Source organism: Malania oleifera, chromosome 4, assembly GCF_029873635.1.
Source record: "Malania oleifera isolate guangnan ecotype guangnan chromosome 4, ASM2987363v1, whole genome shotgun sequence".
In the NCBI taxonomy this organism is placed as follows: Eukaryota; Viridiplantae; Streptophyta; class Magnoliopsida; order Santalales; family Ximeniaceae; genus Malania; species Malania oleifera.
In genome coordinates this window covers 25022706-25045301 of record NC_080420.1, presented here as the reverse complement: position 1 = coordinate 25045301, position 22596 = coordinate 25022706, and the positions used below count along the sequence as shown (strand labels likewise).

The following is a 22596-nucleotide window of genomic DNA, read 5'->3' as shown; positions in this document are numbered from 1 at the left end:
TTTTGTCAGCCAACAAACATATTTCTCACTCATTTTTAAGATTATGGAGGTATGCTTTGAAACATTTTATTAAGAGAATGATTCACGGATCTTGTTTTTAGTGGGAGTTGCTAATAATTTGTGGAAAGCACATTAGTCACATGGCAGAAAAAAACTAATTAGGAGGAAACCTGATTTAATTTTGTTTTTTTGGATGGCTATTTTGAATTCTTTCATCAATTAAAGGATCCTATTTTGAAGGATAGGGCTAGTTCACAGCCCTTTCTACGACCTAGGCATGTGTTCAAGGTTCATTTCCCTCCCACCCCTGCCCCCAACACCCCCCCACCCATTTAAATGAAAAGGCATCCTCTCTCTCTCTCTCTCTTCTTTGAATAACTCTCTCTTTTTATTGCTACATGAAATTACTTGTCGCTTGGTTTTGTTAGCTTAAATTATAATAATTACTTTTGTTTAAACCAGAGTCACCAGTTGGCGGGAGTTCATAATGAGTAACGAATTGTTGTTTCTTTTCTTTTTATTAATACTGCTATGTCACCATTTTGGAGGCAAACCTTGAGCAAAAGGTAGGGTGTCCTGGAAGTGTTAGTCATGGAAACAAACTCTCCAAAAGTGGATGTAAGTTGCATGCAGTCTCTAGACCCCCAATATGGCATGGGGGTGTTATGCACTGGGTTTCATGTTTTTTTTTTTGGTCATCAATTTACCCAAAAGTTGAAGCCATTAGGCAGTCCAACAATGTATATCAAGGAGCAATTAATTTTTGTTTTCACACATTTGTGTGTGTAGATGTTTGCATGCATATCTGCATAGATGTCTAGATGTGTACATTTTTACATGTGTATCTGCATGCATGTGTTCTAGTTATTTTATCACGTGCAACACAGTTACAAAGTGAGTAATGAATCTTTGTTATCAAAAGGGCGCTTTTAGGTCAATTATTTTTGTACAAAGTTTTAGGGGTGGTAATACTCCGTATTGTTTGAATGTCTATAATAGTTATTGCTTTCATTTTGCATTTTAACCAAGTAAACATTTTATATTTGTGCAATTAGCATTTTGGTTGATAGTGATGAGAATTTATGACAATTAGATATTTGTTGCATTCAAAGATTAATTATAAATCAGTAACATTGTAATTGCAAAAAATAATAATAATAATGCTGTGCGACAAAAACAGTCTTCTTCACCTGACAGAGACAGCAAATCAAAGCCATAATTTTTATTTTTTTTATGGTTCAAATCCTAAGCTATCTATAATAAATACTTTAAATATAATTATGTAAAATTATAGTTAAGCTTAATTCTTTGCAATAATGTTTTGTATTATTTTTAAAAGATAGGGATATTTTTTTTCATCAAAATGATTTACAATATTTGTATTTTTATGTACAGTATAGATATAGATATCAATGATAACATTTAGATATTTGTTAAAGTTCAAACATTAAATGACTAAAATTTTACTTTAAAAAATTGTTTAGTGCCATGCAATAGAAGCCAAATCCTTCTCAATTCATATATTAAGCAAATTGAAGTCATGTACACAATTTTTCAAGTTCAAATTTTAACATATCTAGAGTAAATACAGACTATAATTTTAACATAATTCTAGGAAAATGTAATTCCTTTAAAGAACATTTTTCAAGTTCAATTGATTTCAGATTTTTAACATTGTATCAGAGCATTGATTTCCTCTATGTCTGATTTATCTGAGTTGGTTTTGGACGTCCCTTTTCTTTTCCCTTTATCTTTCTGTATTTGGTTCTCCATATGCTTGTCAATTTGGTTGGAGAGTTGTTTAGTGGCACTCTTCCAGTCGACCAGGCCGTGCAGCGTCCTTGGTTGGATGCTGTGTGTCAGCGGTGATTTGCTAATGTGAAGTTAGTCTCATACCTTTCCAGTATACTGCTGTTGTTCTGATGTTCCACTGGTTGGTTGTGGCACAATGATGCTGTTCTGATTCTATGTGTGTTCATGATTGATTGCTTGCAATCTTGTATCAGTAGCTAGTTGGATTCTGATTGGTGTTCAATTACTTTATTTCCTGATCTTGCCTGCACTTGCTTCTAGGTGCTGCCTGTCAACGGAACAGCAAAGCAAAAGATTTCTTTCCTTACTTCAGCCAACATTTATTTCCTTATATTTCAATTCATTATTTTGTACAGTTAGCATATATTTAGTTTGCATGTATAGGGCTTGACAGATTATAGTGTACTTGTATAGGGCTAGAATCATGCTAGACCTTATTTACTTTCCATGTATAGCATTCTTGTAAAGTCTATATATAATATATAGAACTCAGGGCCAATTGATTCAGCCATTCACAAAATATTTGACATGGTATCAGAGCCAGCTGACTGCTAGGTTTTTTTTTTCCCCTTCGATTTTTTTGTCTTCTCGGTTTCGTGGCTGTTAGGGTTGTGTTTTCTCTTCTGGAAATTTTTTCTCTGTTCTTTCGGTACTTCTATGGCTGCGTGGCTGTCGGCACAGCAGGTTTCTGGGTTGCCATTTATTCCTCCAGTTTATGTCCTTGTGATTTTCGGCGAGCAGGCAACAGTTTTCTGTTGCTGTTTGTGACTTTTGGCAAGCAGGCAACAGCTTTCTGTTGCTGTTTCTGGCACTTATCTTCTCGGCAGAGCAGGTTTTTGGTTCAAGATTTAATTTTTAGTGCAGTTTTTTGGTTCAAGATTTAATTTTTTAGTGCAGGGAGGTTGTTCTTGGTTTTTCTTTGTACTTGCGTTGTTCATTTTAGGCTTTTAGATTTTTTGGTAGTCTGTTTCTTTCGGCACGGTTTGTTTTTTTTGGGGCTTCTCGATTTTCTCCATTATTTAGCATGGACTCCACACCTGTGTGTGCCAAGTTTATGGGCAACAATTATTCTACGTGGGCTTTTCAGTTTGAATTTTTCCTGAAGGAAAAAGATCTTTGGGGTCATATTGATGGCACAGATTGTGCACCCAATCCTGATGATAAATCCAAAGAATTCGCAGCATGTTCTTCATGCGCTGTGCATGATGCTCGAATTATGTCTTGGCTTCTTAGCTCAGTTGAGCCACATATTGTCCCCAACTTGCAACCTTATCGCACCACTCAATTTATGTGGACTTATTTAAAAATAGTATATCATCAGGATAACGGTGCCCGTCATTTTCAGTTAGAGCATGCGATTGTCATGTTTCAACCTGACAAACGTTCCATCCAAGACTATTATTTGGGGTTTTTTGACTCTTTGGAATGAATATTCTGATATAGTTACTGCGGATGTTCCTATGGCTTCTCTTCCCATTATTCAACGTCTTCATGAGACTAGTCGTCGTGATCAATTCCTTATGAAACTCCGCCTCGAGTATGAATCTGTTCGCTCGCCTTTGTTAAATTGCTCTCCTCGTCCTTCTCTGGATGTTTGTTTTGGTGAGTTACGTCGTAAAGAACAACGGCTTAGTACTCAAGTTACTCTGGCATAATCTCATGGCAGTTCTGGGTCTGTCCCTGTGGCTTATGCTGCTCAACAACGAGGACCGCCTGCGCATTCTAGCTTTTTGCAGTGTTTTTGCTGTAAAGAATTCGGACATATTGCTGCTAATTGTTCCAAGAAATTCTACTCTTATTGCAAGAAGAAGGGTCACATTATGAAAGAATGTCGTATCCGCCTGCAGAATCGTCAAGCCCAGGCATTCCAGACTTTTGTTAGTGTACCCCCCACAGTGACGTTTGCGGCTCCTGGCTCTACTTCAGGTGACTTCTATGTTCTTGCACCTCCTCTAGCGAATTACTACACACCCGAAATGGTGCAATAGATGCAAAATTCAGCATTATCAGCAATAGGGCTCCAAGGTAACAATTCTACTAATCTCTGGTATGTGGACTCGGGTGCGTCGAATCACATGAAGAATAATCCCACTACCTTGTGTCATGTTCGGCCCTATGCTAGTTAATCTGCTATTCAGACTGCCAATGGCAATTCTTTGCCAATAACTGCTGTCAAAGATGCGTCTTCTAAGTTCACTAAAGTGTTTCTTGCTCCTTAGCTTTCCACGAATCTTATTTTTGTTGGTCAATTAGTTGATAACAATTGTGTTGTTAATTTTTATGGTAATGGTTGTGTTGTGCAGGACCAAGTAACAGGGGAGCTGATCGCGAAGAGACCTAAAGTGGGGTGCTTGTTTCCACTACTTTTTCCTGTTCTAGCACGTTCGCCAGTTTCTTCTATTTAGTCTTTTGCTTGTAATAATGTTTCAAATCTTAGTATGGTGTGACATCGTCGTTTAAGCCATCCCAATACTCAGATCTTATCTCATGTATTGAACTCTGGTTTACTTGGTAATAAAGAATGTTCTTCTTTATCTCTTGAGTGTGCCTCTTGCGAACTTGGTAAAAGCAAAACTGTTCCCTTCCCTTTGCATGCTAGTAAAGCTTTCATGTTAGTTCACATGAAAAATTTAACTATTATGTGACTTTCATTTTTTATCATAGCAGATTTACTTGGTCTACTTTCTTCACTCTAAATCTGTGGTTTTTTCGTACTTTCATTGAGTTTTTAGCATATGTTGACAATCAATTTTCTGCTTCTATTAAGACATTTCACGCAGATTCTAGTGGTGAATATGTTTCTACTGAGTTTCAGGCATTTTTGGCTTCTAAAGGCATTATTCATCAACGTTCATGTCCTGCTACTCCCCAACAGAATGGAGTAGTCGAACGGAAAAATCATCATCTCCTAGATGTGGTCCATACTCTCTTGCTGGAATCCTCTGTTCCATCCTTGTTTTGGGTTGAGGCTCTAAAAACTGCTACTTCATTAATCGTTTACCTTCTCAAGTCCTACTCATGGAGTTTCCCTATTTTCATTTATTTGCTAAGCAACATAGTTACGATAACCTCTATACCTTTGGTTGTGTATGTTTTGTTCATTTACCTCCTCATGAGCGGCATAAATTATCTGCTTAATCTGTTCGATGTGCATTCTTGGGATACAATCTGTGTCAAAGGGGATTTGTTTACTATGATCCTACATTACATCATACACGCATTTCTAGGAATGTTATTTTCTTTGAAAATCAACATTTCTTTCCTGAGTCCTCTATACACTCCTCTCCTACTATGATTCTCCCCTCCTTTAAGGAGCAGTTCTCGGATCCTCATCCAGTCAGTTCTTGTTTAAACCAGGTATTGTGTATACGCTGCGCCCCCGCCCATAGTCTCTTCCGGTAGCTTATCCGATATCTGATCTTACCACGCTCCATATTCAATCAGTTGCAGCACCTCCAGAGCCTTTGGTACGTCGCTCTTCTCGAGTGTCTGCACCTCCAGACAGGTATGGGTTTCCCTTTTCAAGTTCTGGTAACTCTATTTCAGCTCTTACTGCTGCATTGTCCGATTTAGATATTCCCACTTCCTACTCACATGCTGACAAGCATGATTGTTGGCGACAAGCTATATAGGAAGAAATTGTCGCTCTATAGAGGCCAATCACACCTGGGACATGGAGCCTTGTCCTCCCACCATTGTTCCTCGGGGTTGTAAATGAGTTTAATCAGTCAAGGTCCGATTTGATGGAAGTCTGGATCGTTACAAAGCTCGCCTTGTTGCACTAGGGAATAATCAAGAATATGGTGTCAATTATGAAAAGACCTTTGCTCTTGTGGCTAAGATGACTACTGTTCATACGATTCTGGCTATTGCTGCTTCTAGTGACTGGCCACTACGTTAGATGGATGTCAAGAATGCTTTTTTTCACGGGGATCTTAAAAAGTGTATTTATATGAAGCCACCCTTGGGCTTGTTTCCCTCTTCAACTTCACATGTGTGTAAGCTTCGTCGTTCTCTTTATGGTCTCAAACGCTCCGCGGGCCTGGTATGATAAATTTTGCACCACTTTATTAAAATTTTCATTCAAGCAGAGCAAGTATGACACTTCATTGTTTCTTCGGAAATTAGACATGGTTATTGTTGTTCTTTTGGTTTATGTTGATGATATTGTGATTACTAGTTCCGATTCTGCTTTACTTGCTTAGCTCAATACTCATCTCTCAGTGACCTTTCATATGAAAGATCTTGGGTCTCTCACATATTTTCTTGGTCTTGAGGTGAATCGTAGTGCCTTAGGTATTTCACGCAATGAACATAAGTATGCTAGTAACTTGGTGGCCACAACTGGCCTTCAGAAGGGCAGTTCTGCTGATACTCCCATGGAATTAAATGTCAAGCTTCACAAAGAGGAGGGTGATTTACTTGCTGATCCCCATTTATATCGGAAGTTGGTGGGTAGTCTTGTCTATCTCAACATTACTAGACAAGACATTTCTTTTGTTGTACAGCAAGCAAGCCAGTTTCTTCAGACTCCTCACCATCTTCATTTGGCTGTTGTCCATAGGATCATATGCTATGTTCAGGACACTTCTGCTCGTGGTTTATTCTTCCCTGCAGGCAATTCTACTTGCCTTGTCGCTTATAACGATGCTGATTGCGCTGATTGTGCGGATACACGTCGCTCCATCACTGGTTGGTGTGTGTTCGTAGGTGATGCATTGATCTCTTGGAAGAGTAAGAAACAAGACAGAGTTTCTAAGTCATTGACGGAATCTAAATACCGGGCGATGTCTCTTTCTTGTGCTGAAATTATTTGAAGAGTAAGAAGCAAGACAGAGTTTCTAAGTCATTGACAGAATCTAAATACCGGGCGATGTCTCTTGCTTGTGCTGAAATTATTTGGCTTCGAGGCTTGCTTGCTGAGTTAGATTTTTTTGAGATCGATCCTACACCTCTACATGTCGATAATACAAGTGCTATCCGGATCATGGCCAATCCTGTCTATCATGAGTGCACGAAGCATATTGAAGTTGATTGTCACTCTATCCGTGAAACATTTGAAGCTCGTGTTATCACTCTTCCACACATTTCCACTGAATTACAGTTTGCATATATTTAGTTTACATGTATAGGGCTTGACAAATTATAGTTTACTTGCATAGAGCTAGAATCATGCTAGAACTTATTTACTCTCCTTGTATAGCATTCTTGTAAAGTCTATATATAATATACAGAACTCAAGGCCAATTGATTTGGCCATTCACAAAATATTTGACACTGCCAGCCATAATAACCCGTAGCTGAGTTATTTTTTTGTTCCTTATATTGTTGGTGTGTGGTGGTTGCTTTTGTTTCTTCTGTGCAGTCCTTTCTTTTATGGTTGTGAGCTCAATGGTGGTGTATTATTGGTGGTTGTTCCGATGGCCTCTACAGTGAAAGCTTTTATTGACACACTTAACGTGCAATCAAAACCATCAAATTGGTTGGATCCTCCAATCACTTTGTTGTTTCAAGTAGCGCAAGTGTATATTAATGCAAAAGAGAAGCCAAAGTATTTGCTGTATTCTTCACCATCTCTAGACTCATCAAGATTGGATAAAAGAGAATGACACATTGCTTGTGTGGTTGTGAAATAGCATGGAGCCACAAATTGTAGTGAATGTGAGGTTTCATACAATACCCCAAAGCGGGATGATCATTGTGAAAGCTTCTCACAGAATAAAAATCAAACTTGTGTTTTTGACCTGAATGAGTAGTCTTTCAAATTTGACCAAGATGGTAGGTGCAGCAGAAACCACTCTCAAAGAATGTGGAGGAACTCAATATCTACCAACTGGTTAATATGTTGGCAAGTCTTGAGCTTCAACTTGTCCATGGTTAGATTCTTGTTGGCAAATCCATAGTTCCATGTCATCTTCAAATGAAGCATATGCTCAAATCCAACAGATCACAAAAATGGCTCTAGTCCTCTTCTCAAGCTTCTTCCTGTGATATTTTAACCATGGTTGGAACTTCCTTTAATTAAGGTAGGAAGCATAGAAGGATGAATTTGAGGTTTGGAGGGCGCTCATGGCAGAGGTAATGTATCAAAATGAGGAGTTTGCCACGATGTTTTAAAAAGCAAAGGCATAAGACGAGACATTTTAACTCGTAAGAGGTGAGCAATGAGCCTTAAGGTGTTGAGGTGTAGGCCTTTTGAGAATTTTTTTTTTAGATAAAAATATGTAAATAACTTATGAAAAATTTAAAAATAACAAAAAATTAAGAAAATCACAAATTTAATGTAAAAAATGAAGTCAAATATAATTTGCAAGCTACTTGTTGGCCATTCAAAAATTGCTAACTTGACTTCATTATGTAATACATGACAAGAGATAGCTATAAAATTATAAAGTTCAAATTATTTTCAATATCTAAGATAAATTCTCAATTATTTTGGAAATGTGAGTTTTGAGAGTTTTAGAAATCAACTCATATTATGACTCCTTTTATATAAACATGGAGTTAAAAATTTCTAATCAAATCTAACTTGAGAATCACACACCCAAAATGCGTAAGCCTTAACTAAAAAGGCGCAAAAGGCATACCTTTTGTACAAATGCATAAGTCTCAACATGTAATGTGTTGAACTTTTTGAGATTTGGTATTTTAGATTGAGCCTCGGGGCGTTTTAGGCATGCCTTGCCTTAAGGCGAGCCTTGATTAAGCCTTTTAAAACATTTGTTTGCCATGGAAATTCTCACATTTGTACACCTTGTGTTAAGGAAAACCATACTTTTGATCGCTATTAGGATCTCCACTGGAAATGAAGTTAGGCGAATAACTCTTTTGCCTAGGGTGATCCTATTGTTGACACTTTGAGTGCACTTAGCCACTCAATTGAGAAGCTATGTACATCATCTACAATTTCCTTACTTCTTAGAGTATAACAATCTTTTTGCATGGTTCGACAACAACAAACTCGATCTGCTACATTTAGTGCTACTGTTGCCCTTGGGGCTTCTTGTCTCTTCATCCTCTTCTCACTGGGTTATTGGTTCTCATGCCTCCTCCTCAGGTAGTTGTAATATATTTACTCTTTGAAACCCACTACTTTACACTCAAGGGTTTCTCTTGCTCATTGTTCAATTACATTAGTTTCTAGTTGTGAGAATATTCTTTCGTTTCCTTTTATTCCTCTTTCATTTTTATTATATGTGCCTGAATTTCTATGGAGCCTATTGTCAATTATTTAAATTTCATAATTGCTCTATAAACTTCTTTCCTTCTCATTGTGTATTCAAGATCTCCAAAGAAGAGGATTTTGGAGGGCTTGGGAAGGATGGCTTGTACTATTTTGATGATGGTGGTAGTACATCCAATTCTTTCATACAACCTCTTCAATATCTATTCATGGGATCGGAGGCACACTCATTTAGGTCATCTATCCATTCAAAAACTGCAACAGTTTTTTCCCATCTTCAAGTCTATTTCTTGTTTTAAGCTTTCAATGTATCTGTTTGGATAGCATATTAGGATTTCTTGTCTATCTAAAGTTGTGTCTCATAGTAAATTATTGTTTTCTTTTGTTCATTCATATATTTGGGGTCCATGTAGAACGTCATTAATATTTTGTGTCCTCTGTTGTTGACTTTTTGTCGATGACTTGGATCTGTTTGTTTAAACATGGGTCTAAATTTCTTAATGTATTCACTCAATTCCCTCAAAAAATAAAAACATGGTTTAGAACTGATATTCAAAAAATTTTATTCCGATAATGCACTTGGATTTGTTCGAAGGTCCATGCTTGCTCCTCAAGCAACAAATGGTGGAGATTGGTATTTTAAGAACATTTTTCGAAGACACTACAAATTTGGGGGCCCCGGTGGGGGGGGGGGGGTGGGGTTTAGGGAGGGACTTTGCAGTTTAATAATTGATAGTGGGATCAATGAGAATCTAGTAGTGCAAAAAATGGTGGATAAGGTGATAAGACTGAGAAACACCTACGACGGTATTGTTTCCTTTGGCTGAGGAAAGGAATTGAGCAAAGTAAATGAGTTGCTTGTGTCTTCAAGATGTTTGGTAAATTTTTAATTGGCAATTTAGTTAAAAGATTCAGTTTGGTGTGATGTACTGGCAATGGATGCTTGCCCATCTTATTTGGTTGGTCATGGGCCAATGGCAATATGATTTGGAACAACATGGTGCTATGAACATTTATAATTTTTGTTTTATGGTAAAAGATAGTGCTAAGACTAATAAAAGACGGCATTATGGTTAAAAGGGAGAGTAGATGTTCTTTTTTGCTTTTGGGGCTGGAGGATTTCATTAAGAAAGCAAGGTCTGTGCAGCTGTTTATATGCTGGTCAGGACGCCAGAAATCCATTTATTTTAATTCCAAAATAAGTGAGCACGTTACTAGAAGAATGCAAGGAAGATCCCTATTTCAAAGACATCTTAGAAAGACATGAAGCCAAGGTCAACAAGGTGCTTGCTGAATTTTTCCTACAAGATGGATGTCTATTCAAAAGAAACAAGCTGTGTTCCAACTAAGAGAGTTTCTAATTACTGAATTGCATGATATCAAGCATGTTGGTCAAGATAAGATGCTGAGTTTGGTGATTGAAAGGTATTTTTGGCCTGTGTTATGTTGAGTTTTTTCAAGTATTTGGAATGTGTCTAACATATTAAATTGCTTAAGGCCAGCAGCAAAATATTAGTTTCTAGACACCATTACTTGAGCCTATCGCACCATGGTTTGAAGTAAGTATGGATTTTGTTGTGGGATTGATCGTCACAACAAGAGGTATTGATTCTGTATTTGTGGTGGACAACTTTTCAAAAATGGCACATTTAACTGCATACAAAAAGGAAATTTGATGCTACTCATGTAGCACATCTATTTTTTTAGGAGATTGTGAGCTTACAGAGGTTACATGGCTTGTCCAAAGACAATATCAGCTGAAAATTTCTCAACCCACTTATGTTGAGTGATGCTGAGATGTGTGATCTGTTGAAGAGGGCAATTCACATAGGCATGAGTTTCTTCTAATGAAGGAGGAATGATGCAGTGTTGAATGGTGAACATGTGAAAATCAACTAGTATTCCCTAAAATTTAATCCATTTTGGCCTTGTTAGTAGCTAATACTTGTTAATTGTTGTTATCTAGGTGTCATTATTTTGGTCTAGTAAAAATGTATCATTTCCTTCCAACTTCATTTTCAAAGTTCTTTTATGAGTCAAGTTCCAAAGCACATTTATATCTAGAGAAATCAAAAATAAGTTAGTGAAGAGTAGTAATTTACTATGAACATTTATGTGTAAGTCAATTATGTACTTATAATGAAGAGGTACTGAAATAGTACAGAATTTCCCCTTTTCACTTGTTTATAAATTTTGATACGTGCAGAACTTTCCTCTAATTTTGAGTTGAGGATTCACCCAATGGAAACTTCCGTACCCTCCACTGCTGCGTTACCACGTGAGAGGATCTCTCTGCCACCAAATATTTGCCACCTAATATTGCTATAATTAATCCTAATCTGCCAAACTTCTAATCTGATGGATCCTGCAGTATATTTCCACCACACACGTTGCATCACTAACCCTTCATCACATGTTGAAGTGCTTTGTGACCCTAGGAAATTGATGTAGAAATGGATGCCTTGACTACATGAGGGGACATGTGAATTGGTGGATCTTCTTCTAATTAGGTATTGTTGGGTCTGCACCATCAAATATCTTCCTAAGGGCTCATCAATTGGCTTAAGGCTCAATTGGTTGTGAAGGGGTACATCCAAACATATGGTATTTATTATTTGAGACCTTTTTCTCAAGTTCATACAATTATATTGCTTTGGGAGAGAGTGGTAAGGTATGTGGGCTGCATAAGGCCATTTGTGGTCTTAAGCAGTCTCCTCAAGCTTTGTTTTTCAAATTTAGAATTGTGGTTTTGCATTTGGTTTTTCCAAGTGCTAATCTAACCATTCATTCTTTATCTACAAAAAAGAGATAAGTGTGGTGCTTCTAGTGGTTTATGCCATAGTTAGAATATTACGATTCGCGATTTGACTCATGCGATTTAGATCAATTCCACACTATTCAGTTCAAATCTTACCGGAAAATCTAAAAAAATGACTAAATCATTTTCGATTCACCTCGTGAATGTAATGAATCTATTTGTATCCATTTATTCACACGATTCTGGGCCTATCATATCCTAACAAATCCAGCTAGTTTAAAAACCCAAAAGCATTTCTTTTTCTTTTTATTACTTTTGTGTTTACATGATTATCTTCCATACCTTATCTACATCCGTGTTTTGCTAAAAAGGGGGAGAATATAGAACGTTAGGGTTTAGACATTGGGAAGAAGGGGCAGGACACTCATCGGCTAAAGTGATACTCATGTTTTGTTGTGTTGTTAAGATTCAAATTTTGATTTTTAGTATTTTGTTCAATTATTATCATTTTTAGGTTAATTATTTTTAAAAAAATTGAGAAATAATATGCTTGAAATATTATTGTTTTTACTTGTCGATAAGCACCAAAATTCTATGCTAATAACATCATCACTGACATTGACTGAAGTGGGACCACATAAGCCAAGTAGTGGCTTCAAGAAAAATTTCAAATGATTACTTTCTTGGGTTGTATTTTTGTAACAAAGGGCTGACCCTGTTCTACTGATAATGTACCTTGGACTTGGTAAGTGAGACTTGATACTCAACATGAAGTTGTCTAGGGAAGTTGGATTGGACTTTTAAGACAAACATAGGTATAGACAGTTGATTGGCGAGTTAATGTACTTGATTGTCACTAGACTTGACATATCATTTGCTTGGGGGGTCGTGAGTTAGTTTATGGAAAGTCACAAGCAACTGCATTAGATCATTGTTTGTAGGATTCTTCGGTACCCCAAGAGCCTTTCTGATATAGGTTTGATATAGATTGTGGGATATCTTATGGATATTAGGTTGGCTATATTAAAGATAGAAATTCGTAGGTGGTAATCTTGGCAGAGCAAGAAAAAAATTACCGTATTGAGCTTCCTTGTTGAAGTAGAATACGGAGCTTTGAAGCTTGTGTGGTTGAAATATCTTTATGTCAGAGATGGGTTCCTTGATAACAGAGCCCATAGACACGTTTCGTGACAATCAAGTTCCCATATATATTGCTAGCAACCTAGTATGAAGGGACAAAGCACATTGAAGTTAATTTCATTTTCACAAGAGATGTTGTTTTGAAGAAGGTTGTGAAGATTCCATTTGTGAACTTTATGGTTGTAGATGAGTTTGGAAATATTTTCAACTCTTCACAAAGACGGGACCTTGTCGAATTGTTGTAACAAGTTGGGGTTAGGCGACATTTACATAGGTGACATTTACACAGCTTTAGCTTCAGGTGGAGTGTAAAAAGGGATTATTTTAGCAATTAGGTGGTATGAATGAGAGTATTTTTCTCTTTCATATCTTTTATTATTAATATATAATTAAAAGGGCAGATGTGAAGTGGTATGTAACTCTCCATGACCGCCAGCTGTTGCGTCTCCCTCTCATCTCTTTGTCTCTCCTCCTCTACTCCTCTAGTCCTAGGAGTTGTATTATCTTCATTAAATATTCAGTTTATTTCATATTTTTTCTCTAAATTTAATTCTTTTATGAATGCTTTGTCTTTTTTTAGAAGATAGGTTATTTTGGTCCATGAACTGAGTTATGCTATTCGTACTTTTAGACGCTAAGATTTAATGGTCTAATTTAATGCAAGAACCAAGTTTTGTTGTTCACATGTACAATAATTTCTTTCATAATTTTTCTCTTCAAGAGAATTATTCAGAGCCTCATATCTGGTGTTTGGTCTGCGGATTCAACCAATGATTCATTGATTCCTAAGTATTTCCACATTTTTTTCTCATTTTATAATTGGGATACCTATTCCTAGGATGATATATATTCTCACAAAGCTCTTCAACTCCAACATTTGTATTACCGTTTTAAAAGATGGATATTGAGACTTCCACCTTGTGAGAGTCTCGAAAAAAATTACGCTTTTCCCACTTTCTAGATTTTAAATATAAATTTTGTAGGTTAAAAAAATCTGGAATGTTTAAAAAAAAAAAGAAAAAAGGAGACTTGCGTATGATTATTAGTGACATAATTTGACTCATATATACGTATGACTTGCATATTCTTATTATTTAAAAATAGCTAGACTATTGAATTAACTCTAAATTATGCGGTAATTTATAATCTTCTTTTTTTCTTTTGATATTTTGTTTTCAATGAGTTCAGTACTTTCTAGTTTTTAGTATTTTATTTTTTCTATTGAACTTCGTGCTAAAAAATATTATGTACAAGCATTTTGGTGAAGTATCACTTGTCCAAATTAATGGTAAGGTTGCTCCTTTGTGGCCTGTTGGTTATGGGTCCAAGTCTAAGGAAACAGCCTCTCTACATAAAAGTAGGGGCAAGGCTGCATACCCCGTGATGACCCTCCCCTTATCCTCACAAAGTGGGGAGCCTTTTGGCTCAGGGACACCTGAGGATTTTATGGGAATAGAAAGTTATTTTATCATCATTCATAGGAATAAACCAACCACACCATAGAAAGTTTTATGGGGTCTATGGTTGGAATGTAATGCACTTATTTTTTCTAGGAAGAAGTTGAATTTGTATTTGGTGTGGTCAGTTCTTGACTTCTTAAATAGGGATTGGAAGAACTGGTTGGATTGATTTCTGTTTTTTGTTGTTTTAGTCTTTTCTGGTTTGTTCCAGATTTTCTTTTGGGAGATGTCTTATTCGCCCCCCATGTAAATTCTCTCTATTAATGAAATTTCTTTTGCTGTCATAAATAAATAAATAAACCAAACATAAGAATACCACATGCCTAGGAATCTATCAATAGTATCCTTCTAAACCAACCATGGGAATCCTATATTCTCACGAATCCTATATCCCAGCTATCATATAATTCATGGGAATTCAGAAGGCCTAAGGGTACCACAATGCTGTGAACCAAATGCCATATTAGGAGTTTTTCTGAAGTATCGAAAAAAAATGTGAGAGAAGGAAATTATATTATGAGTTTTTTAAAATGTAAAGTAATTATAATATTATGAGGAATTACTAATGTTTTAGGGTTTATGATTCAATTGCACGCGCGCATGTAAAAGAGAGACCTACATGGAAACACAATTGAAGAGTTTACATTCTATTTTATTTTATAGTTATACACATGGATGCAGATGTTGTGGTTTGGTGAACTTGGTTAAAATGTCAACTAAACAATTACATATGGTACTCAAAATAACTCTAAAAATAACTTTTTTTTTTCATTTACTTTATTCAAAGGCATGACTAGAGGGTTTTTGGCGAAAGAAATGATAATACATTTTTCTCTGTAGTAAAAAGCGGCATTGATAAGGTGGAAAAAGTGCCGTCGGGCTGCTTCTGGAGATTGGTAATTGAAAATCACATCACATGAGGTTTTAGTGTTCCTTTGCGCTGTTGAATTTGTTCTGTACATGTAATATGTTGAGCCTACTCTACTACTTGTAGCACTGTTAAGACATTTTCATCTAATGTTAAACCTGAAGGACATTTATTGTGGAGTATCAATCGATGTTCCGGACTAGTATTGTTTTTATGAATATTTGACTATAGATTTTTTTTTTTTTTTAAGTGAAGAATTGGATATTGACCAGCCAATGCATTGTGAAAAAACCATCTCACTGGACTGTAGGGGATGGAACTAATCCAGGTTAGAGTCGTCACAGCAGTGGCACTAACTGAATTTTTGGACAGCCTTTAATCTTGGAATGAATTTGAAAATATTTTCTTAACCTGAAACTGACCCTTCTTATCTTACTTTTTTTTTTTTTTTTCTATTTAACTCGACTCTCTATTTGTCCTGGTTCTTAATTTTACAATATTATCTTGCAACATGCAACAAACGTATAATTTTTCCCTGCCATTTATACAACAATGATTATTGAAATTTTAATTGACAAATATATGCATATAGCTTTAGGCAACATGCACCATTCCTAAAACCTGTAAAAAACTGTAAAAAATAAAAAGAAAACTTTCAATGAGAGCTTCTACTTTAAAAAATTAAAATTAAAATTATGTTTATGCCTAATATAATTATCCTAATATAATTATCACTACTTTTGGATTTTCATTTATGGATCCATCTTTTCTTGCACAGTTCAACATTCTTATTTGACTAAGATCTTGTTGTGGATACCTGATAGTTTTTTCATGTTCTTGTAACATCTTTATCTGGTCTTTTCCTTTTCATTTTTAAAAAAAAAAAAAATTACTACGGAATGTTTTTTCTATGTTCTTGCAAGTCTTTCATCAGGCATCTCCTATTGCACAAGTTTCTGTGGTGAGATATATGATTTATCTCCATCACATCTATTAGAATAGTTTGTTAATTTCAATAAAGAGGATTTTTGGTTATATTTTGATTTATAATTCCTTGCTTTGAAGTTTGATCCAAGTATCAGCTAATAGAAAATACACTAATATCACATGACGTAAACCTTTTGTTTCCTTCAGATAGCAGTTTATGGAAAAGGCTTTAATCGCTCAGCTAGAGATGCCTGGGAGTTATTCCAGTCAACTGGCGTGGAAGCACTTATTGCCTATGATTGTTCAGGTGCTGTTCTGCTGATGTGCACGGTCTTGGGCGGACTTATTACTGGAACTTGCTCTGGAGTTTGGGCATGGATAAAAACGAGTGACAGAGTGATTATGGTTGGATCCACTGCGATGCTGATGGGAATGATCTTGGTGAGTTTATTAAAGGGTTGCCTGCATGTTAAACCGTGTCTGTACCTGTTAACCTTTATTAGGCCTTTTTGGATGTGGAGCGGAAGATATGTCTTGCCCATTTAGGAACTCTGGTTTAAAAATTAAATTGTTATCGTTGTCAAGAGATGCTCATGACTCAAAGAATATCAGGGCTGGAAAGTTTTCACCCTATGGATTGTTCCATGAGAGAGAGACCTTAAAAGCAAATAAGATATCCATAATCCTATAATAAGAAGCCCTAAAAGAAAATAAAAAAAAAATTACAAAGAAACCTTAAGCAACTAAAAATGTCTAAAATAACACCTAAATTAAATAAATTTCTTAAAATATCCATATTTTCAAAATTGAAGCAGAACCCCTAATTCTAAATCTTCAAGTAGAATGTGGTTGTTAAAATTATCCATGGGTGGTTCCCCATCAAACTCCCCTTGGCAAAGAAATCTTGACCACAATGAGCTAATAGCAACAACTTGACACTTTGGGACATCTTTAACCAAGCAGCAAAATGAAGTAACTAGCATGAATTGCACACTCAAAGTAGTGAAGAGGTCCTCCAACTTAGGACTCTTCACTTGAGAGCTTCAAATCATGATATGATTCACATGCGATGAAATGGATGGCAAAAAAATAAGAGATTGATGCAGAAGCACTAGCTGATCTAGTAAAGTCAACTGGAAGCATAGAAGGCTCCAATGTCCTTTGTAAGTCACAAGTCCTCCAAATGAGAAATTATGTTAATTTCCAAATCCAATGATAAATCAAGTAAAGATGTATCCCTTCCATACTCAAGAATTATAGGAAATGTTTCATTAGATTTGGTTAAACTAATATGTGAAGAATAAAGGACCTAGTGATGAAGGCATATGGATGGAACAGAAATCATCTAAAGGATATTCTTAACCAGCTCAATAACTAAGGAATATTTACAAGACCTAGAGCAAACATATGTGCTTTATTTTGTGGGTCAAAAGTGAGAAATTGTGGTTTGAGAATTAAGTCATCAACAAGCATTTCAATCCCCCATAGTTGGCAACACATTTTGAAATTCATTGCAAGTCATGAGGATGAAGTCTAGTCACAAGCCGTGGTCCATGCCTGGCCTAGAAGAAGCATCAATCATGTACTGGATTAGAACAGTAATTGACTCAACCATTTAAAAATTATGCACTGGTAATAAGCTAACTATTAACATAACCATGATACTCAACTGCTCAATACTCTACATGAGCACAACTAAAGTTAATCTTTTTTTTTATAGAAAAAGAAATTCAGTAACAAGAAATAAGGGCCAGAGGATAAGAAATCCTCCTAAAACAGGAAAAAAAATAAGAAATATATATATAAACAAAAACATAAAAAAAGTGGGATGTGATAAACCTTTGGATGACATCATAGTTACCAGTTACACTTTTGAATTTGAGGTATTGTTCGTATTATGGGCTAACATCAGAAATCTCTCAGCTTCTAAAACAATGTGATAAACGTTGGACTAACAAATCAGATTCTTTGCATTTTGCAAAGGAATTTTGACTCTTAATTTCTCTTCTTAACCCTTTTTTGAACACATTGATAATTTTTGTGTTCTCATCCTTATCTTAGCTAAAAGTGAGGTCTTTACATTCAGCAAAATATTCTGACACACTAGAAGAAAGTCGCTTGATGCTCGACAAGTGGTCTACTAATTGTCTCATATAAAGAGGGACATATTTCTGTTTCAAAGGGTATTTCATTCTTCATTTGAGAACGAGTGGTGTGAAGCAGTTCTCCTAAATACCCAATGCCCCTTTCAATTTTGCAAATCCAAAACGTCTTGATTTAGCAAATCTCTGTCAACTAGCCAATAGAAGAAAAAGTGAAGGTTGATGACCATCAAAATAAGAGAGACACAGGTTCAGTCACTTTTGAGAATTGCCAACTACTTCATAGCCAGATTTGTCAAAATGACCTGTTCATTCTTGGAATAAATCAGCTATTTGTAAGGAGAAGAGAAAAGGAAACAGAATTTAGGTTTGATGCAGGAAACAAGATAATGATTTTCTTTTTATATTGACAAGCAATAATGAGGAATGCAAGAAAATATGGACCTAGTACGAATTCCCAAGCTTTTCAATTGATACGAAACATTAAATTAATTTTCAAAGGAGTAGAAGCACATGCTGAGGTTAGCGTAGCCTCGCCACGTGCCTACAAGTGTCTTCGACCCTAGTTTAGTTTTTTTCCCATCAATTTCTCATAAATCCACCCAATTTCTCAGCAAACAGTCACATTTCTCACAAAGCTACTATGTTGGTACCGAAAAGATACTGTTACATCTGGAACTGATGTGAGGGGATCAATTTCTCATCATTATTCTGAAAATCTTGCAGCAAACCCTCAATTTCTCAGTCAGATTCAATATCTCTTCAGTATTCAAAATTTCACAAAACATTCCAGTTTTTCCTTGATGCTGACCAAAATCTCAGTAGCAGACAAAAATTCACTCGCAGATTAAATTATTTTATCTCTGAGTCAAAACATCACGTATTATCTCAATTTCTCTTGCTGTTATCAATATCTTTAACGTCGTCGAAAGTGCAAGAGCACTGAGCTCATCACAGGTGGGTCCCACCATTAAAAATGCACCAGATCCACCAAATGAATGGTGGCAATCTGCCCAGTACATGCCCCTGAAGAATTTCTCAACTGAGCATGGATAAATGGGTCTGGGCCTTTGACATAGTAGAATCTATGGTGATGGGGCTTTGATGATTCAAGTTGACTCAATGATGAGGGTGGGAGATGATGTGATGATTGAAGGCTTCAGTGGAAAGGGTATGATGATGGATTCATCATTGTGAGGATCAGTTCTAATGCCGAGGCTTCTAGCGAGGGTTCCATGAAAGTTCTGATGAAGAAGAAGCTCGTTTCCAGCCATAAACTTAGAAGCAGTAGCACTCTTTTTGGTGATTTTCTTTTTAGTTCTTTCTATGCTTTTGCTGCTATCTTCCCTATCACGTCAACAATGAATTCCCTTTTCTGCTTCTGTTCATCTGATACAATCTTCCTCTCTGCAGCAAAGAATCCTCTTTCCACATGCGCACACACACACACACACACACACATTGTGGTTTGAAGTTGGGTTGTGATGTGAGGTTTGGGATTGAAGGGACTTCTTATGTGGGACTAATCACTGTAATTGGAAGGAAGCAACTGAAAGGTTAGGGTGAAGGTGATGGGGGTTTGGATTGAAGGGATTTTGTATGTGGGACTAATCACTGTAATTGGAAGGAAGCAATTGAACAGCTAGGGTGAAGATGATGGCATCACGGTAGTGCAGATGGTGGAAAATCAAAGTTTGCTTTGATGGCAATTTGATGTTGGAAGAAGAAGAGATGAGAAAAAGAAAATGGAGAAACAAGAGGATTAGAAGAATAGAAGGAAGAGAGAAGGAGAAGGGAGAGAAGGAAGAAAGAAGCAGAGAGAGAGAGAGAAAGAGAGAGAGAGAGAGAGAGAAAGATGAGCTTAGTTAATTAATCATCTAGTTCTGTATCCATAAACCCATCAGCATATATTTCTGGGCAAATAAGAAACTGGGAGATGATACCATGATCTTCTGTGAGGTTGGAGATGATACCATGAATATAAAATGCTTACTTCTTTGCTTTGAAGCAATTTCCTTTTAGAAAACCAATTTGGGAAAGTTTGAGCTTATCCCTAGGAATTTGAATGATGGCAATCGCTTAGCTGGTATCACGGCTGCAAGTTGGGAACCTTTCCTTTGAACTACTTTGGTCTCACTCATGGTGCAAAGTGCGGGGAAAAAAAGGATTTCCTATTGTTGAAAATTTGAAAAGATATTGGCTGGTTGGAAGCATAATTACTTCTGTAAAGGGGGTAGACTCACTCTCATCAAAAGCACTCTCTCCAACCTATGAGTTCATTTCATGTCCCTCTTCCCTATTCCTTGCTCTATGTCCAAAAGATAGGAATACATTCAAAAAAGATTTCTTTGGGAAATATGGCGTAGGTTGTTTAGACCCATTTAGTTAAATGGGATATTATTCAACACCATATTCCAAGAGGTGGCTTGGTTCGCAAATCTCGCATGCTTTTCAACTAGGCCCTCTTTGGCAAATTCCAAGAACGAGAGGGAGTTACTATGGATAAAGATTATTGCCTTAAAGCACAACCTCGATAACAATGGGTGGGCATCCAAAGAGCCCTGGCAGAGTGATTGGAAGTTGACAAGGAAAGGGTGGGTGGATTTTTGGTCACACCCCTCCACTTCCATGCTGGAAATGGGAACAGTATTTTCTTTTGGCATGATAGCTGATGAGGCTTATCTTCTCTTAGTTCTTAATTTCCTGCTATTTTCTATCTTTCTGCAACATAGATGCTTTGGTAAGTATGTATGTGGACCACTCTGACAACGGAGCAGCTTGGAGAATATCTTTTGTTTGAAATGTCCATAATTTGGAGCTTGATTCTTTTTGCTAACTTTGACAGCCATCCTTACAGAAATGTCTCCAATTGGACCAATCCGGATGTGCCCTTTCATGGAAGCTTAACAAAAATGGGTACTTCACGGTCAGCTCCTACAAGCAGCTAGACAGCCCCCCTCTAAGGCCAGGCTTAAAACTCTTGCACCAACCAAAGTTTCTATTTTTTCTTGGGACCTCATTCTTAACCTTCAAGGAAGGGACTTTACCTTGGTCGGTAGGTGCTTTCTATGCAAAGAAGATGCTGGAACTGTAGCTCACTTACTGCTCTAGTGCCCCTGGACCAGAATTTTTTCGGAATCTGGTTGCTGCTTTTATTGGACATCGAATCATTGCTGAAACTGTGGGAAAGGAAATCTGGTCATGGAAGGGTATTTCTATGAATAGAGAAAGAAAAAAGCCTTGTTCTTGATCCCACTCACTATCGTCTGGATTGTGAAGAGAAACGCTAGAGCTTTTGAAGGAACAACTACTTGTTCCACAATCCTGAAGGATAGATGGCTTACTATGTTTGAAGCTGGTTTAGTAGGCATTCCATGCTGGACTGGATGCACATGCAACTCTTGATTTCTTGGATACACTACATATTGTTCTCCAACTTTTTTCTTCTCTCCCTTCTTTTCTTGTACATGGATGGCACTGCCTTTAGGCCCTATATATGAATTCTCTTTTTGCTGATCCAGAAAAATAAGGAACTTAATGGTAAATAACCAAAAAAAATTACAAAATAACTCCAGAGTAACTAAAAACATCCCAAAAAAACACCTAAATTAAATGAAATTCCTAAATTATCAGTGTTTCTCATATTAAATTAAAACCACAAATTTCTAACTCTTTGGGTAAAATATGGCAGGGGGAAAAAAATTTGACCTTATAAAATAGCAATCCTGTGTGCCACAGGTGTTAATGTCTAGCATGTAAGACTGTTATTAAGTTGGTGTTCTTGTTTCATCCTCACTCTTCAATTAGCTTTTGAAATTTCTGATGAAAACAAATGATATTTGGAGGAAGTTGCTTGTAGCAAAGTATGCTTAAGGAAAGGCTGGGAGGATTTCCTTGATCAGGTAGGTAATTACAATGTTGGCACTGCGATACACTATTCTACTATTCCATGGAGACTTGGTGAAAGAGTCACTTTCCTAATCTTTATAGATTTTCTGGAGATGGAGATGCTCTGATTAATGCTTTTGTATATTTCAGACGGAGGAGTGGTGTGGGATGTGCCTTCTTATTATTATTATTTTTTTATTTTCTTTGTTCATCTTTTGCTTGGGAAGCTGCATGGGAATTGATTAACCCTTGATAATTTTCAGAAAGGAATCATGGTGGTAAACAGCCGCCTTCTGTGCATAAGAGAACGATGATACAGAGTACCATCTCCTTGTTAGTTGAGTTGCCTGGAAATATTTTGGATCGTTGTCTTCAATAGGTGTTTATTAGGTTGTGGCAGCCTCTGTTCTGGAAGAACAGTCTTCATTGACATTGGAGGAGACAGGAAAATTATAAAG

The 22596-nt window shown here is 36.6% G+C and overlaps 1 protein-coding gene across 2 annotated transcripts in view; it reads left to right on the top strand.

Annotated features, from left to right (window-relative positions):
- LOC131154161 (uncharacterized) overlaps window positions 1-22596 on the top strand; it is a 28359-nt gene that overhangs the window by 4598 nt on the left and 1165 nt on the right. For both annotated transcript variants that reach the window (XM_058106735.1, XM_058106734.1), the window contains exon 6: window positions 16356-16589. In XM_058106735.1, coding sequence (XP_057962718.1) covers window positions 16356-16589 — 234 coding nt within the window. The remainder of the gene's footprint in view (window positions 1-16355; window positions 16590-22596) is intronic.